Source organism: Lissotriton vulgaris, chromosome 1_1, assembly GCF_964263255.1.
Source record: "Lissotriton vulgaris chromosome 1_1, aLisVul1.2, whole genome shotgun sequence".
NCBI lineage: Eukaryota > Metazoa > Chordata > Amphibia > Caudata > Salamandridae > Lissotriton > Lissotriton vulgaris.
The window spans coordinates 1,072,859,682-1,072,879,182 of record NC_141685.1 but is presented as its reverse complement, the minus strand read 5'-3'; the positions used below and the strand labels follow the sequence as shown (position 1 = coordinate 1,072,879,182).

Genomic DNA, 19,501 nt, shown 5'->3' with positions numbered 1-19,501 from the left:
GAGGAGTATGGAGGAGGTCGCGGGTAGCAGGTGGGTCTCCTGTATAAAACAAATGTCTACCTTATGCCGGGTAAGGTGGGCATGGACCAGACGTGCCTTGCGGTGGTCGTTAAGACCGCGGACATTCTAGGTCCAAAGCGTGGTGTCTGTCATAGCGCCTTGTCAAGGAAGTTAAGTTTGAGGAAGGCTAAAAGTGAGGGTATAACCTTGTGCAGTCGGGTGGAGAGATGCCATAAGGAAAATAGCAAGCAGCACAGCGCAATAACATTGAAAGTGCAGTAGATCACCAAAGTCCTCAGTTGGAGGCGACAGTCCAAATATCACAAAACCCCCAATAAAGTGAATAGAAGCAGATGTGCAATGAGGAAGCAGTGGAAGAAAGGAGTGCAATAGAACAACCGTACGGTTGAGATGATGTGTCATGAAGGGACCAAAAAGATAAGCATACATCAGAACAAACAATAGGGCCTCAGAGGGAGGCAACAAACCCCAAGAATCCCCCTCCCCACCATCCACATCAACCCCCCCAATCAGGCTGAGATTCCACCCTTACCCACCCCGGGGACCCACAACTGGGAACGGAAAAGTCTATGTCCAAGAAGGGAATAATCCTGTGGGGGTATGGAGTCGCTCGGCACACACACCTGCCAAGGAGACAGGGTGGCCAAGCCACGAGTCGTAGCAGATAACAGAAAGAATGACACCAGGGAGTCAGGGGCTTCAAGCTCGAAGCGTAGTTATGATATGGAGAGCCCTGCGGAGGAAGAAATACCAAGTGGGCCAAATCACAACAGGTAACTGAGCAACATGGAGTGCAGTCAGCGATAATGTGGAGAGAGCACCACAGTTCTATCATTATCGCTTAAGTAGCCATTGGCGGTGGCCTGAGAGTCAGCAGAAGAGGAACGTTGTGATTGGTCCAGTTTCTTCACGAAGGCCATAGCATCCTTGGGATCCGAAAATACGAGCATCTTGGAGCCCTGCCTGACTCGCAGTTTAGCGAGATATGCCAGTGAATATGAGACTTCATGTTTTTGAAGCATCCGTTTAGCCAGGAGGAACTCAAGGCAAGCAGCCTGCACCGCCATAGTGTAGTCGGTGTAGAATGACAAGGAGTTGCCTTGATGATGAATCTCATCCCTCTCCCTGGTCGCTCGAAGAATGGCATTGCGGTCCCTGAAGTTCAGGAGTTTGGCAATAATTGGACAAGCCGGCAGGACGAGGGCCGAGGGAGCGATGGGCCCGCTCGACGATGAAGACCGAGGATAGAACATCACAAAAAAGTTTGCAAATGAGCTGTTCCACAAAGTTCTCCATTCTTGAGATATTGGTGGATTCGAGCACACCCGTGATACTGAGGTTGTTCCTGCGGGATCGGGCCACTAAATCCTTATTTTTGTTCTGGATCGACTCAAGTATCTTATCCATCTGAAGTAGCTTGTGGTGATCCTGAGTGGCAGCGCCTTCAGCATCAGAGACCCTCGTTTCAACATGCAGCAGGCGAGCGTCGTGCAAGTCTACACCGGCCTTGACCCTGTCAAGATGGGTCAACAACTGGTCGAGTTGGGCCGCAATGCCCGTAACTGTGGATTTGATGTCTAACATAAGGGTCTTAAGATCGTCCTCCCGTGTTAGGGCCATATCGGTTTGGGCAGCAGGGTCATCCCCATCGGCGACCGCACCATCCTGGCGAGTCTGACGGCGCTGATCGAAGGTGATCTTGGGTTGTTTAGGGTCGGTCTTCGCCATGGCAGGACAGGAGCAGGTAAAAGGCCGCCAAAGGCATGAGGGAGTCTGCAGCGTGGAGTCAAGGTTGCAGAGCCCTGAGATGTGCGGAATGCGCCACGGCGAGAGTAGGTGGAGCAGGCGATCTGGGCATAAAGACAAGAGCACAGGCACTCAAGAAGCAGGCGGCGGCCAGGCGGGAGAAGGAGGGCGGTGAGAGAACCACTAGTGTCACCCCTCGCAATGGCAGGCTGTATCAGGCATCTGTCAGGCCCGCAGATCCCGCAAAGGAGTGGCAGGGCCGGCGACGTGGTAAGGCAACTGGGCCGGCGATGTGATCCTGGCCGCGCCAATGCCAGCCCCCGCAGTGGCAGCAGATGAGGGAATTGGGGCCGCGGGGGCAGAGGCAGCGGGGAAATTCAGGGGACGCGCTGCCCTTGTCGAAGGGCCAACAAAGAGAGACAAAAAGGGTGAAGAGCCTCTGCTGTACAAGGGACAGGCCCAGGCCACGCGGAACGGCAAGCACGCACCCAACCGAGCGGCAGGCGCCCCCACAAGAGTACCACTCACTAGAAGTAATTAGGGGTCGGGTGGCAGGCAGGGCCCAGCAAGTCCATGCAGAGAAGGGGCGGAAGCAGCCCAGAGGTGGCGCTGCGCTGGCTCCGCTCCACTCCCGCCACGCAGTCCAGGAGGGAGACGTACAAGGGCCAGCAGTGGGTGGGTGGTACAGCAGAGGCGACGGAGGCCCAGGCGCGGTCAACAAAGCGGGCCGTCATTGGGGTGGCAGAGCACCAGGGAGGAGAGTGGAGAAGTGTTGCAAGGAGTCCGCAGATCTGGAAACCGCCAGGCGAAGAGCAGCCGCTGCGGAGCCGGCTCCCGGCTGCGGGTGCCACAGAAGATGGTGGAGCCGCGGGAGCGGTGGCAGTGGGGAGACGTGGGGGAATGCAGCCCTCAAACCAGGGCCAGTGTAGCGAGGCCAATGGAGGGAGGTGTTACAGGGAAGCCACAGCAGCAATGGAGGTAAGGCCAAGCCCTGCGGTGCGGCACACATTTCCCCAACCCTACTGCGGAAGCCGCCAAAGCAGCGGCACTCACCGGGACCAGCGGGAGGCGGGCAGCAGATAGGCCCCAGCGGGGCACAGTGATTCCAGTATCAGAAGAGGCAGGCGACGGCCGCAGGAAGCCGCGTCCACGTAGGGAATGGCCGAGGGGCCTTCAGGGTCAGTCCCCCGCCGATGCCTTGCCCAGCAGGAGGGTGGCCCCCAGGGAGGGGGGAGGTGACGGGCAAGTCTGCTAGCGCTGACAGGCGGAGAATGCGTGGCGGTAGGGGAATGGCCCATGGCCGGGCATTGGGCGGGTTGATGGCGGTGAAAAGCTGTCAGCCAGGCGGCAGGTGGGCGACTGATAGGCTGAAATTAAAGGGCAGCTGAAAAGTCCCCAGTCACAGCGACAAGGCAATGCAGGCAGCCGGGGGCCCGCCGGAGAAGGCTAGCAAGTAGCGAGGAGTCGCGGGGGCCGCAATGCCCGCGTTGCGAGGCCTGGAGGGGGTAGGCCGTTATAGCGGGCGCCAGGAGCTGGAATATGGGGCCTGCGCTGTGAGAAGGCCAGGGCCTAGGAAGCTACGGTTAATGTTCTGCAGAGAACACAAAATGCCGCAGCAAGGATTCTCACGGGGACCTCTCGCAGAGAATCAGCCAAACCTGCCCTTAAAGCACTACATTGGCTGCCGATCCGTGAAAGGGTCAAATTTAAAGCTCTATGCTCCACTCACAAGGCCCTGCAAAATCTAGGACCCCCAATGCTTAAAACCATGCTCTCCCTATACAAACCCAATAGATCCCTACGATCAGCCCAAGGCAACTTGGCCACGGTACATCGAACTAAAAAAGCCCGGACTGGAGGACGTCGATTTTCGGTCATGGCCGCTACCATCTGGAATACTCTGCCAATCCAACTTCGTTCCGAGCCGAATCACATGAAATTCCGGAAACTTCTCAAGACTTACCTTTTCCCTCAATAGCCTACCTCCTTATTCCCCCACTTTCACCCTCAGTTGTTTCTTGCAATCTCAGCGCTGGGACGCTTCCGGGCAGCCATGCGCTATATAAAACCCAAATTCATTCATTCATTCATTCATTCACTGCACACGTGCTCCCCACCCCGCCACGAGACGCCCCCACAGCAGCAACACTCACCGGCTCCGATGAGGGAGGGCTGAAGGCAGGGCCCGAATCAATGGTCCGGTCACAGGGGGCCACTGAAGAGAGGCACCAGGAAGGCTAGGCAATGCCAGCAGGAGGGCCCAGATCCGAGGCCCAGGCCCAGCAGTCGGTCTCGGCACAGCGGCGCCGGAGGAGGGCGAGAGATGGATCAGGCTGTGCCCCGGGGCAAGGTAGGTTGAGATGGCGTGGCGTTGAGTAGCAATGATAGGAATGTCTGCAGGAGTTCTGGTGGATTATCGCTTGGTCGGCAGAGCACACTTAGAGTGCGGTCATCTTGCTGCCGGCTAAGCCTCGCCCCCCAGTGCTGATTTTGTTTTAATCATTATGCACCAGGGATCTTCTCAGGAGGCCACTGCAACCTGCACTGACTAATACTCCTGCCAGTGCTGCCAATTACATTACCAACATGATTACTAAACATTGCACTCCTACCAATGTGGCAATTCAGACTATTCCAGACCACTCAAAGCTATATTGATGGCGTGAGCGACAGATAATATTCATTTTTTATGTTTACTGATGTATTAAACATTGTTATTATGCTCATCTCAAAATTAAATAGACAGCGCCATCATGTGGTGGAGTGTCATTAGAGCAGGTGCTGATGCCGAGCACTCGAAACCACCGGCTCAAATTAAGCACTGAATATTCTAACTTTGTCTGCTATCAATTCCTAATGCACATGTTATTATTGAGGTCTTGTTAATTATACTATAAACTTCATATTGTGTGCTGCATAGTGACAGTGGGCCAGCAACCTTTAAATCTATATTACAAATATTAAACAACACAACAAACTTGTCCCACTGTTCTTTGGCTATATCATTACGTCACTTATTCTTTCCTTGTTTAGATAATTTTTATATCCACTTTTCTCTCCTTTTATATATTATTTACATCTCCTTCCTCGACCCACCAGTGTCTTTTTTCATAGTTAGCATTAATGCATCACTAAACATTTTTGTAGAACAGTCAGTTCTCACTTGTCTTTTTGTGTCTCATTGTTGCCTCCCTCCACTCTCTCCTTGTGTATCTCATCCACTCAACCCTGGTCTTTAATAGTTGCTCAAATGTGCTCCCCTCCTCTCTGTTTGCATCGCTTATGTATTTTCTGGCTTGGTGTGGATGGCACCGTACTAATTCAATGCTGAAAGACTTTGACCAAATACAGGCAATTAAGCGGGCAGTAAAACAAAATTGCTGCCACTGATGAATTGATTCGATTTCCTTAGAGTATATTTTTAAAATGGTAGTCTCCCAGAACTCTTGTTGGTTTCTTCTGGTTTGCAACTTTTTAAACAATGCCATCATAAGTTTCTGTGCAGTATGGCTCCTGTATGCATGTACTGCTCAGTCACGTTTCCCTCGTCTCTGGATTAATCTGTAATGTCTCATGCTTCTCTTTGTATTGATCAGCGATGTCTCCCTCCTATCTCTGCTTTGATTAATAATGTTTATCTTTATATTGATGATTATGAGGAGTTGTCTTTCTCTTCCCTCTGTAATGATCAATGAGTATCAGTTCCATATCCCCTTTCCCTCTGAACTTCCCAGAAATGTTTCTCTCTGTTAATAGGTTGTCCCCCACTTCTCTTTGTATTGATCAGTATGATCTTCCTCCTCCATCTATATTGATGAGTAATGTCTCATTTGTCTCTTTGCCCCTCAGTGATGATGCAGGAATCCAAATTGACGAACTTCCAGCAGCGTCAGCTCCGCACCCACCTCCAACGTAAGTCTCCCGATGATTGATCACTGTCTGGAGCCCTGTACAGCCTTGCAAAGTGAGAATGAACCCAGCTCTCCTTTTATTTTGAATTTGTTCCTAGGAGGGGATGCTTTGCCAACCAGTTGCCATCCAACCTCCAGCCCAGCCCCTCGACACCCCTCACCTCCACCTGAGGAGAACCGACATCTTGTTCTCCCTTCTCGGCCCTGCTTGAGGCCAGCTGAGAGCTGTCGGGCTGGGGGTGCATACAACCGGGACCAGTACAGGCCGCAGGCAACCAGTAAGTATGGGGTGGGACATGCCAGGAAACATGCCTCCACATTCTGAAGAGGTCAGTGGTTGAGAGGTAGAATAATAAGACTCAAATGACTCCAAGACTGGAGGAGGAAAGGGCAAGTAGATTGATTCCAAAGACAAGGTGCCAAAATTGAAATGGGGTGTTCTATAAACCCGTTAAGTGGCAACCTGAGTCTGGAAACTTGGATCTGAAGGAGGATGGGGGAAGGTTGATTTTAGATGCGGGTTGCAAAGACACTGCAGCGAACCTACAGCATATACTCAACAAGGGTCTAAATAAGGATGAAAATGTGTTTACAGTGGAGGAGGTTGCCAAGCTAAATACAGAGGCTGGTTAGCACAAAGTTGCAGATTCTGCACTGTAAAGTTTGCACGTGATCACTTAAACATCAAAACATGTTAACACTGAATGGTAGAAGGTAGAATAGCAAATTCTAGAGATACTGCACCTTAAGCTGCAGGGTCTACACAATAAACCTCAGCGATAGAGACCTAAGGACCGAAACATGTCACTAATAGACAGGAGAAGGGGAAACAAACTGAATCCAGAGTCACTGCACAAAGAATTAACATCTTATGAGAGGAAACTTAAGGATCGAAACATGTTGCCACTGGATAAGAGAAGGCAGACTGGGCACATTTCAGAAGTAGTGCACCTTGAGGATGCAAGGCCTACACCATAATCTCTCTAAGTGGACCAAGAACTTGTTAATGCTGGTGGAGAGAAGGTGAAACAGACTGAAACCAGAGCCAGTCCACTCAGAGGATGCAGGGTTTACACTGTAAACTTTTATCAGTAGAGCAATAAGGATCTAAAAATGTCAAGGCTGGAGGAGAGGATTAAGGCATATGAGCAAAGGACACCAATGCCTCTATAAAATTAATATTTTAATGGGTAAATGGTGGCAAACAGGGTCCAGAAAATATGCTGATTGTTGTAATGTATCAGGGATTTTCTGGTTACAGAAAGTCCAGTGGATATAGGTAATGGTCCCAGTAGTAAGGGAAGAAATTAAGATCTATTTTTACATAGAACAAAATGATGCAAGCATAGCACATGCCTTCTAACCTGGCATGAGATCACCATTGCTTGAGTTGTAGCTATTTATGAGTATATCGTGTTGATTTTAGGAGACCTCGAGAAGGAGAAACGGAGACTCCAGAATATCCTGGCAACTGGAAAGGATGTTCCGGAGGTGAGGCGGGACCGCCGGCCAGCGCCTCGAGAGAAGGAGGTGGTGGAGATTGAGGTCGACCGGTTTGATGAATGTATGTATATGTGTGGGATTTCTTTCTACGCCAGGGAGAGTCCTTGTCGGGCTCCCATTGCCCCTGGAATGTAGTTTGGCATATACCTGTGCAGGAAGAAATTGTTATTTATGTGTAGGTCTGACTCTGCATTATATGTGTTGTTATTTTATGTGTATTTCTAAAGCTCACTATCAGCTGCAAGAGTATCCTGGCGCTGAGCAGATGTGTGTGCCTAGCCCTGCCTAAGGTAGGTTTGGTAACTGAAAATTCAGGTCTTTAGCTTCTTGCAAGATTAAAGAAGAGAGTAAGAGGCTCCGATGTGGAGTGGGAGACATGCCACGCTTTGGGAGTGATGTAAGAGAGTGTCTGTCCTCCTGATCTGGTTCTGTGTAAGTGGGGGATATGTGTGAGTAGGAGCCCTTGTGAGCTAAGGTTTCTGGGTGGTTGTTGGAAGGAGATCCGACTGCTCAGGAAGGTAGTTCCTTGCATGTATGAGTGAGGAGTCTGAAATGAGTGCGTGCATTTGTATATCAGGAGCCAGTGGAACTCTCTTAGGTGTGATGTGGTGTGAGTTCTGTTCAGGATGAGTCTGGCTGCTAAGTTCTGGATGGTTGTTATCCTCTGGTGAGTTGCTTGGTAATACCGGCATAGAGGGTGATCCTGTAGTCCAACATGCTGATGACTAGTGTGAGTGACAGTTTTTCTGGTCTTGCTTGGGAATATTTGAAGATCTTCCTCAGCATCTTCAAGGTGTGGAAGCAGGATGCAAGGATGGCGCTGACTTGTCCAGTTTGCTGTTGATGATTCTGAGGTTTCTGGCATGAGTGTGGATGTGGGTCAGAGTTCATCTGGCCGCCAGTTGGAGTTGCATGATGTTGGTGTTTTTTTCCGTAAATCACTAGTTATGTGTGGTCGGTGTTGAGCTTGAGACAGTTGACTTTCATCCATTTAGCAACTTTAGTCATGCAGGGAGTGAACTTGTTTCTTATGTTCAGGGGTCTTTTCCTAGAGGGAGAGTATGAGTTTCTTGTTGTCAGCTTAGAAGAGGATATTGATGTCATGTGCACAGATGGATCATGTATGCATTGAAGAGGGTGGAGCTGAGTGATGAACTTTGAGGCAAACCACAGATGAGATTATGGGCTTCCGAGGAGTATTTGCCAGGCTGACAGCTTGTGCTCTATCCATTAAGAAGGAGCTAATACAGCGGAGAGCGAATCCTTGGATGCCAATCTTGTACAGCACCTCACGAGGATGGGGTGTGAGACCAGATCATATGCTGCAGAGAGATCATAGGGATCTTTATTCATGTTGTAAATGTTCGAATAATTTAAACACTTAATCCACATACTTATACAAAAAGGTGAAGAATTCGGCAAATCTAATGTCCTAGTGCACCCTTCAAAGCCTACATTATTTCCTAACATTTTAACTAATGGATAATAACCCTTACTCATAACTGCATTGGAGCTTCTTTAGTTTTAAACACTGCTGCCTAAATCAGTCTACATTAATGATGAAAAGGCCTGATAGGATCAGATTATAAGAGTTAAAAAGCACCCAGCGCCCTTATGAGGTCCAGAAGCATCCAAACCCATGATGCCTTGTACTGACACTTGACGAGCAAAGCCAGTTATGTTTAACATATTTATAGTGTTTTACAGAAACTACACCTCTTGGCTTTATCCCACATGGTTGAGAAATAGTGAGAGAGGCACAAGGGTCCTCTATGACTTTAAGGAATATCATTATAATGCAGAGCAGGATTACTAGTGGGTAATAATTTCTTCTGTAATGTAGGATCTTCACAAATGTTCGTGAATGCTACAGTAATAAGCAAATTCTCATACACTATGACTCTGTCGATGGGAGAGGGGACAGCAAGCTTTAGAGGGGTTTATGTTGCTCTTTATAGAGCACCATTAGAAGAGGTTCTTAAGCGTGGCTTGACCTATGCTAGAGTCAGCTACTGTGTAAGAATCTAGATAATAGTGTCTAGTAAATGTGTGAACAGATTTCCTACTGGCTACCCTACAATAGTCAGCAAATTGACTATGCTTTAACAAGTATGTAGTAGCCACTTTTCCTCTGGTAGAATGGGTCCTGGGCAGTAACGGTAAAGGTTTATTTGCCCATTGATAACAGACAACAGAAAAGCATGCAATACACAATCTAGTAGGAAATTCATTGTTTTGAGGTAACTAATTCTATATGTAGTAGACCAAAGGTACACTTTTTAACCATCCCTAATAAAAAGTGCCTGTTTTTTCACTTTTCCATGGATAAATTGGCCTATCCCTGATTTACATATTTAACTTACCTACAGGTCTCTAATATATGATGTAGAAAATGCACCCAGGGCCTGGACGTTGAATACCACATGTGGACAGCAGCACATATTACACCATAGTACACCATCTACAGAGTGGGCCTGTAAAACATGGCTTCAGGTCTACATGTGTTGCCTGACTGCAGCAGCCTGCTGTCAAACTGTTTAAATAACCTTTTTTTTGAAGGGGTGTGGTCACCCTGCGTTTAAATATGAATTTGTCACCACTGATTACACCATGTTGCCCACAAGGTAAGGTGCCTGATTTATAAAAGTGAAATGTGTGAAATTAAAATTGGCATGTTCCTCCAGTGACTAGCCCCCAAAAGCAATTTTCACTGACAAGGCTGTAGCTGAATAGATTATATATTATAGAATCTGTAAGGTTTGAGAGGAAACGGCCTCAAAAGTCATTTAATGACTACTTTAATACTTAGTAAAAAAGTATTTTATTGGTAAAGTCGGATTTATGTTTTGCTAAAAAAATAATTAAGAAAAATACTCTTTAAAATGTTACCTTTAACCTGCCTGAACCTTCAATGGACTAGTTAGCATTAGCATCCTGAAAGCTGGTCTCCCAGTGCTTGACCATAATGAGGTGTGAAAACTGCTCAGAGAGCAGAAAAATGGCTCAGGTGTGGGGAAGTGTTTTTCTTCCCCTTGCAGGAAGACCAGTTAGGGTGGACCCAGGAGCTTTATTAACTTGTAATTGGCCTAAACTTTCATAAGTAAATATACGGTGAGACCTGGGGAAGTCAAACCTTTGTTCGCACATCCAGGCTGTCTCCAACCCTAATGGAAAGGAAGCTACCCCAGAACCAGTTTGAGTGACCACAAAGAAGGAGGGCTACTTATTTACCAGGGTACACAGGATCTCCTCAAGGGAGAAATGGTTTTCCCATCTTTGACAATAGCAGTACGGTGCACAGTGACATTGTTTGCATTAGTGTTACAGCAAACAAATGATGGACAGAATGATGACAATGCAAACATTCTCCCCCAGTCAAAAGATCTGGGTTAAATCCATCGTTCTTTTGCCCACTATGCCAACCCAGTTTGGCCCCAGCCATATGCAAATCAGTCTTGACCCTGTGCCCCATGGGAACAGTCCAGACCGAACTGCCAGGCCAGGTCCTCCCTGGACGGGGAACTATCATCCTGGGAAATGGTTTCAGGGTATGTCACCCTTCTTCAGCCAGGCTCGCTTGAATCCAGTGGCAGAGTGAGCAAGGGACCCACGTCTGGTGTTATCAACCAGGAGTCTCGGGTCGGTGAAGGACAAACCAGAACACGAAAGACTATTACACCTATGATTACTTTCAAGTACAGGTTTATTTGTTTTGTTGTAAAGCTCGCTGCTTTAATCAAGGTTCCAGCGACGACGATGCCTGTAACCAGCGCGCCAGGAGGCGCATAAAGCACCGGCAGGTCCCTCGCCCCGCGAGGACGTGCGCCGGATGCGCCGGACGAAGCCCGGACTAAGGGCGGACAGTCTAAGACAGTCCGAGACAGGCAGTGACTGGGCTGGGCCAGTTACTCTGCCCGAACTCTCGAGGTGAGACATTGTTATTGCCGGAGGTTAATCAGGTCATATTCATACTATTCCTGACCAATTGTGGATGAGCTATACTGAGGGTTTGTGATTTTTCTTGCCGACGTACCCATAAAAGGCTTTGGGAGGGTTTTGTTCACTGGTCTATGGTGTGCTATGTCTTCCAAAAAGATATCCCCTGTTAAAAACACTATGGACAACTATCTAGTCCAGGCAGTTGCCAAAATCAACAGTGAAAGGAGATCCTCACTTGGGCTGGGTGTATCATCTACATCAATTACACCGACTTTGCCGGTACCAGACCTGCCCCAATTTCCTGAGTTAGACAACACCAGTAGCAGTGTAGTTGTTATACCTGATCATGCTGATAACGTCACAACGATTCAGTTAGACAGTGATAATGAGGAGGTTGATCAACATTTATCTGAGGAAAAAGCCCCCACTCCAGTGCCAGCGCCACGCACCACTAGAGGTGCCAGAAAGGGCCAGCCCAAGCATGGAGGGCTAAGATCAAGCCGGAAAAAGCCTGCTTCTCCTCCCAGTAAGACCTTGGCGGAGGACGATGGATCAATTGATGATGTTTGTATGTCTCTAACTAATGAACAACTTAAGAAACAGTTGAACATGATAGACACCAAGATACAGGGAATTGTAAAGCCGTTGGTAGGCAGAATAGAGAAGCTCACTAAAGAGGTCAATCGCTTAGGGGACTTACTGAATAACACCTTAGCTGAAGTAGGTAAATTGCCCGATGAGGTTGCTAACAGGGTTGAGCTAAAGAAGGGCCCCTCCATGCAGGTGGGCGGTGGGGTATTCCCTCCATTTGATCACCCGGTGGCTCCTCTGGTATCCTCATTGGATGGTGTGCAAGAGAAAGCTGTCCCTCCAGTTGTATCTTCTGTTCCGGAACCTGTGAATGGCTCGGTTGACCTGATAGTTGAGGCTTCTCCTTTAGTCCTGGTCCTTGCTAATGTCCCCATATTGGCTCCAGGGCAGGATGAAACTAATTCTTCCTTGTTGTCTAAAGCCTTACACTGGCTGACAAATAATATGGTGATAACTGTCAGGATGAGGGTTTCTCAGGCCCCCCTTGCGTTTCTCAGGAGCAATACTCACAACCCCACTCTGACATAGAAACTTTAGATTCTCAAGATTCTCTGGTTGCTAAAACTATAGGCCCATTTCAGATAACTAGGAAAAAAGATTGTTCTTGGATTAATAAAAAGACTCCCAGCTAAAAGCAACAAGGTTGACTTTTCACCATAAGATGTTTATAATCATATGTACTCGGATAGTAGATAAGACATGATTAAAGATTTCACATATTGATTCATTCAATATTCAATACAGTAACATTGTACATCTGCGCGCTCTTTATCACTGTTTGTTTCACAGCCTTGTTAAACATTAAACTCTCTATGAAAGCAATCACAGTTCGAGCCAATCACATTTCGACATTACAGCAGCAATAGTAGAATACAGATTGAAGCAAGTTCAAACAACAATCAGTCTAAGTGGAAACCAAACGAAGGTAAAAGCAGAATAGCTTGAACCAACAATTCCGGACGAGAAATACTGATGATAGCGCTCCTAAACAACTATAAACACATTGACAAGTCCCAAACTAAAGCAAGAGTCCAGAAATCCAGTTCGATAAACAATTGTCCTGATCGTTGCCAGGGAAACGCCCTTAGCGTTTCGCCCTACGAGCTTCTCGAAGAAAACACCAACCGGCAAACAGAAAAAGGATCAATCCTACCTGCGTTTTCAGCAAGCGGATTTTCGTGGTAGATTACTACCATTGAACTGCCAACAGGTCTGGAAGCCTCAGCGAAGTCCTCCGTCGTTGAGAGCGAAGACCGGCCAGGAAGCAGGAGCAGGAGACCTCCAATCTCGGGAACCAGGAAGGAATAATCCGCACGGCGTTTTGGGCGTGGCCGCTTATATAGTCCCAGGCCCAAAGAGGTACAGAAGCTGCAAAGGGAAAAAAGACCTCGGCAGCAAACTCGAAATGGGAACTCCCGAAGCCTAAGGGCAAACAAGCACTGGCAAAATGCGGAAAGCGCAAATGGGAAGCGCACACAACAAGCATTGACAGGTTTAACACAGTGGCATCGCGCAAAAGGCAAAGTGGCATAACAAACATTGGTAAGGCCAAATAACATAATGTACATACATGGGCACAATGAGAAATGTTAGAAACACAGGGAACTGATGCACAACAGACGTAGTAGAGCGGAAAGGATCCTGACAGTGCCCCCCAACAAAAATGGAGACACCCCCTCCAAACTCTAAAATCGAGAGGCCGGGTGCTGAGCATGAAACAAGCGCACCAGGCGGGGAGCATGAACGTCCATCCCAGAAACCCAGGAATCCTCCTCAGGACCACAGCCTTTCCAGGAAAGCAGGTACCAAAGCTTCCCCCTAACTCGTTTGCAGTCCTTGATACAACGCACCTCAAATTCGTCCTGACCCTTCACACGAAGAGCTGGAGGACGAGGCCTTCTTTTGACAATTGCTTTCTTTAGCAGAGAAACGTGGAACACAGGGTAAATTCTCATGCTTTTAGGAAGCAGCAGCTTGTAGGTAACGGGATTCACACACTGAACAATCTTATATGGACCAATGAATTTAGGGTGGAACTTGTAACGTCTCCTGAACTGAAAGTTCCTGGTGGAAAGCCAAACTACGTCGCCAACATGAAGGTCTGGGCCCTTTTGTCGTCTCCTGTCCGCAAACCTCTTGTATGTGGCTTTGGCTCTCAGTACATTAGTTCTTAAGACTTTGGTAATGCGTTCCATTTCACTGAAATGCGAATCCAAGGAAGGTATGTTGGTCTTTTGGTGGGCCAGCAGCAAAGGCGAGAAATGGGGATGTCGGCCATAGATAGCAAAAAAGGGCGAAAAACCTGTAGAGGCATTCTGCAGATTATTGTAAGCGAATTCAGCTTCCCATAGTAAGGTTAACCAGGAACCCTGTTTTTTGAAAAGAAAACATCTTAAGTATTGTTTCAGGACCTGATTGACTCGTTCGGTTTGTCCATCCGACTCAGGGTGGAAACTAGTGGATGTGTTAGTAGTTATGTGAAGCGCTTTACACCAGGCCTTCCAGAACTGCGAAATGAACTGAGGACCACGGTCTGAAGTTATGGACCTAGGTAGGCCGTGCAAACGAACCACATGCTCCAGAATTAATTGAACCAGTTGGGCGGAGGTCGGAAGCCTAGGACAAGCAATGAAGTGGGCCATCTTAGATAAACGGTCAACCACCACGAGAATGGTAGTCATCCCCTTGTCTTCGGGTAGATCAGTTATGAAGTCCATTGCGATATCTTCCCAGACCTGAGTTGGTGTGGAAAGAGGAAGTAAGAGTCCTTTCTTTCGACCATGTTCTACTTTAGCTTGAGCACAAACATCGCATTCTTGAACGAAAGATTGCACATCTTTACTCCAGGTTGGCCACCAGAAATTTCTTCGAACAAGTTCTTTGGTTTTTGCGATTCCAGGATGACCAGCCAGTTGACTAACATGACACCATTGCAAAACCTGTGTTTGTAGAACTTTAGTTGGAACAAATAAGAGATTGGAGAAGAAGGGTAGATTTTGGTGAATTGTTCTATTAGCTCCCTCTCGCACCCAAGATAGCAATTGAGGTATTGGCATTGCTTGTCTTATTTGTTGGAAGAAGACATCGGACATTGTAGCACCTACTATTCTGTCTTCAGAGAGCATGCTAGTAGGTCGGGGAAGAAGTTGAAGCTCACCTGGCTTAGAATCATACCGTGACAAGGAATCTGCTTTGTTATTCTTCGTTCCGGGCCTGAAGGTTATGATAAAGTCAAATTCTGCAAAAAACAAGGTCCAACGGAGTTGTCTGGGAGTTAAAGCTTTTGCACATCTTAGGAACTGTAGGTTACGATGGTCCGTGTAAACAGTAACAGTATGTCTAGCCCCAAGAAGGTAGTGACGCCATTCCTTGAATGCATGACGAATGGCCAAGAGCTCTTTCTCTGCAACAGTGTAGTTGGCTTCTGCAGGCAAAAATTTTCTGGACAAGAAAGCTATGGGATGTAGCTCGTTGGTTACTGGATTCTTTTGTGAGAGAATTGCTCCAATGGCGAAGTCGGAAGCATCAGCTTCCACAATAAAAGGCAGGTCTGAGTCTGGATGCCGCAAGACAGGAGCTTGTGTAAAGGTTCTTTTGAGAGTTTGAAAGGAAGAATCAGTGTCAGGGGTCCAGATGAATTTAACATTCTTCCTTAAAAGTTGGGTCAAAGGTGTGGCCAAAGTTGAAAAGTCTTTAATGAATCGGCGGTAGAAGTTAGCAAAGCCTAAAAATCGTTGAATATCCTTCACCGAGGTTGGAGTAGGCCAATCAAGGATTGCTTGGATTTTTCTTGGAGCCATTGTGATCCCAGATGGAGAAAGGATAAATCCAAGGAATTCGACCTTTGTGGTGTGGAATTCACATTTAGACAATTTGCAGAACAAACCATGTGATCTTAGGGTGTTCAAGATGATTTTAACGTGCCGAATGTGTTCCTCAGTAGAAGACGAAAAAATCAAAAGGTCGTCAATATAGGCAATGACGAACCTATCTAAGAAGTCCCGAAGGACATCGTTGATAAAAAATTGAAATGCAGCCGGGGCATTGCATAAGCCAAAGGGCATTACACAGTACTCGAACAGGCCAAAGCGAGTTCGAAAGGCTGTTTTCCATTCATCACCTGGTCTAATACGGACCAGGTGATAGGCGCCTCGTAAGTCCAGTTTGGTAAAGATTGTGGCTGAGCGCACTTGATCAAGGAGTACAGGGATCAATGGAAGAGGATATCTGTTCTTGATAGTGATGTTATTTAGAGCTCTGTAGTCAATACAGGTGCGCAATTCTCCATTGCTTTTAGGGACGAAAAAGAGCGGAGAGGCTGCTGGAGACTTGGAGGGCCGGATGAAACCACTTTTCAAAAATTTATCTAAATAATCTCGAAGGTGGGTGTTCTCTAAATCTGTCAAGGCGTATATTCTACTACAGGGTATCTTGGCTCCTGGCACTAGATCAATGGCACAATCGTAGTCCCTGTGTGGGGGTAGAGTTTCTGCCTTTTGTTCACAGAAAACATCCGTGAATTCCTCATAGATGTGTGGTAGAGTTGTGTCTTGCTCGGCTGCTGTGGAGATGTAAAGAGCTGAAACAGTACGCAAAAGGGAACTTGGGGAGACTTGAAGATTCTTTTCTGGTCCCCCACAACATTCTTGTTTACACCAAGTGGATGTGAAGTCAACTGTACGTTCTGTCCAACTGATGCTGGGGTTATGCGTAGTTAGCCAGGGGATACCCAAGATAACCCCAAATTGAGGTGCATCGATTACATCGAATGATATGATTTCCTGATGTTGTCTGGAACCTGCATCGCACACCATAGCAATGGAAGAGGTACAGTGCGTAATCATTCCTGAAGTTAGTTGAGTTCCATCGACTGCATACACAATTTCTGGTTTTTCTTTTTTAACAATGGGAATATTGGTTTTTGCAATGAACTTGGAATCAATGAAATTCCCGGTGGCGCCTGAGTCGATCATTGCAGCTACCAAGATTGGTTTCATGTTGGGTATCCTAAAAGAAACATTCAAGGTGAGATGAGGCACAGTTAACTGCAGAGTGTTAGCGATGGTTTGTTCAGGAGGAGATAACCAACTCGAAAAAGTCTCCTGATCCAAATTCGAGTTTTCTAGTTTTCCGACTTAATATCCTTCTTTTCTCGGGGCCAAGAGTTCTTTGGTTTGAGTGAACATTCTCTGACAAAATGTCCCTTTTTGCCACAGTAGAGACAAAGACCATTTTTGCGCCGAGTTTCTTTTTCCTCAGGAGTTAACGGTTTCCTCAAACTTCCTATTTCCATGGCCTCAGTTGATTCCTGGGAATTGGGAAGAGATCTTTCTTTGGCTCTAGAAAAAGTTCGGACATCTGTTCTTTTCCTATCTCCTTTACGGTCAGCTACTCGGTGGTCCAGACGAAGACTGAGTGCTATGAGGTCTGCACAAGTTCGAGGTTGGGGATCAATAGGCGCAATAAGGTCTTTCAGCTCGTCTCTTAGTCCCTGGTAAAAAAGAGCAGATCTCTTAGCTTCTGGCCAATCTGTTTCTGCTATAAGACGATTGAATTGGGTAAGATAGTGTACCAGTTCCTTATTTCCCTGTTTTAATTCCAGTAATTCCCTATCGGCAGATCCTGTTATGGTACGTCTATCGAAAATCCTTTCAAATTCCTGTTTAAATTGTACCCAATTGTATAAAATTGGGTCATCAGACTGCACTAGTGGTACTGCCCACATTGCCGCGTCACCACTCAGGAAGGAGATTAAGAAGGCAGTTCGTGATTGAGCATTAGGAAATGAAGCTGGCTTAACCATAAAGTGCAACTGAACCTGCGTTAAGAATGTTTGAAATTTATTGGGTTCCCCAGCAAACCTCTCAGGCTGGGCCAACGGAACAGTTGTAGGAACAGTCACTGACACAGAGGGTGATGAACCGGATACATTTGCTTGGTGTTGCCCAGAAGATGGTGTTGAATCTAAACGTGATTGTAACTGAATTACTTTATTGGCTAAAGCTGCGGTTTCGGTTCTACTAACCGTTAATTCAGTCTGTAAATTCCCTATCATGGCACATAGGTCATCCATGGTGGCATTCATTTGGCTATTGCTCGGGAGAAACAAAATTCGTGGGCGGATTATTCTGTCAGGATGAGGGTTTCTCAGGCCCCCCTTGCGTTTCTCAGGAGCAATACTCACAACCCCACTCTGACATAGAAACTTTAGATTCTCAAGATTCTCTGGTTGCTAAAACTATAGGCCCATTTCAGATAACTAGGAAAAAAGATTGTTCTTGGATTAATAAAAAGACTCCCAGCTAAAAGCAACAAGGTTGACTTTTCACCATAAGATGTTTATAATCATATGTACTCGGATAGTAGATAAGACATGATTAAAGATTTCACATATTGATTCATTCAATATTCAATACAGTAACATTGTACATCTGCGCGCTCTTTATCACTGTTTGTTTCACAGCCTTGTTAAACATTAAACTCTCTATGAAAGCAATCACAGTTCGAGCCAATCACATTTCGACATTACAGCAGCAATAGTAGAATACAGATTGAAGCAAGTTCAAACAACAATCAGTCTAAGTGGAAACCAAACGAAGGTAAAAGCAGAATAGCTTGAACCAACAATTCCGGACGAGAAATACTGATGATAGCGCTCCTAAACAACTATAAACACATTGACAAGTCCCAAACTAAAGCAAGAGTCCAGAAATCCAGTTCGATAAACAATTGTCCTGATCGTTGCCAGGGAAACGCCCTTAGCGTTTCGCCCTACGAGCTTCTCGAAGAAAACACCAACCGGCAAACAGAAAAAGGATCAATCCTACCTGCGTTTTCAGCAAGCGGATTTTCGTGGTAGATTACTACCATTGAACTGCCAACAGGTCTGGAAGCCTCAGCGAAGTCCTCCGTCGTTGAGAGCGAAGACCGGCCAGGAAGCAGGAGCAGGAGACCTCCAATCTCGGGAACCAGGAAGGAATAATCCGCACGGCGTTTTGGGCGTGGCCGCTTATATAGTCCCAGGCCCAAAGAGGTACAGAAGCTGCAAAGGGAAAAAAGACCTCGGCAGCAAACTCGAAATGGGAACTCCCGAAGCCTAAGGGCAAACAAGCACTGGCAAAATGCGGAAAGCGCAAATGGGAAGCGCACACAACAAGCATTGACAGGTTTAACACAGTGGCATCGCGCAAAAGGCAAAGTGGCATAACAAACATTGGTAAGGCCAAATAACATAATGTACATACATGGGCACAATGAGAAATGTTAGAAACACAGGGAACTGATGCACAACAGACGTAGTAGAGCGGAAAGGATCCTGACAATAACTCCCTGGGATAAGCAACAGTTGGCAGAAGAACTAGTCAAGGCCAGGAAGGTGGAGTGGATAGGAAACAGTGCAAAAAGATTCTGGGGTGACTGTGTTGTTTTACATTTCTCAGATCCAGAGGTACTATCCAACATACTGCCCAATCTCCTACCCCCACAGCGACGATCCACCGAGATCATCCCACTCACCTTAGATTTCTTTTACCATCGCAGTGGGAGGGTTTCTAATCGGTGTATGTTAAGAACGAAGTGGAATGTTGTCTCAACGAAAGGGAGGAGGGTAGCGCAGCCCACAGAGTGGGGACTAAATTTGGAAAATAGGTTCTCAGCTCTTTCTAATCTAAATGATTGTGACTGACTTTATGAGGGCAAAAGTGTAGTACCTTCAATTATTACTGATCAGAGCTTACTTAGCTTGCCTGCCCAGAATGTCAATTGCCACAGTAATGGGATGATGAATAACC

The 19,501-nt window shown here is 46.8% G+C and overlaps 1 protein-coding gene across 1 annotated transcript in view; it reads left to right on the top strand.

Moving 5' to 3' along the window:
- Positions 1 to 19,501, top strand: part of C1_1H22orf23 (chromosome 1_1 C22orf23 homolog) — an 81,149-nt gene that overhangs the window by 8,538 nt on the left and 53,110 nt on the right. Inside the window, exons 2-4 of the mRNA XM_086936462.1 lie at positions 5,617 to 5,679; positions 5,777 to 5,956; positions 7,105 to 7,242. Coding sequence (XP_086792588.1) covers positions 5,617 to 5,679; positions 5,777 to 5,956; positions 7,105 to 7,242 — 381 coding nt within the window. The remainder of the gene's footprint in view (positions 1 to 5,616; positions 5,680 to 5,776; positions 5,957 to 7,104; positions 7,243 to 19,501) is intronic.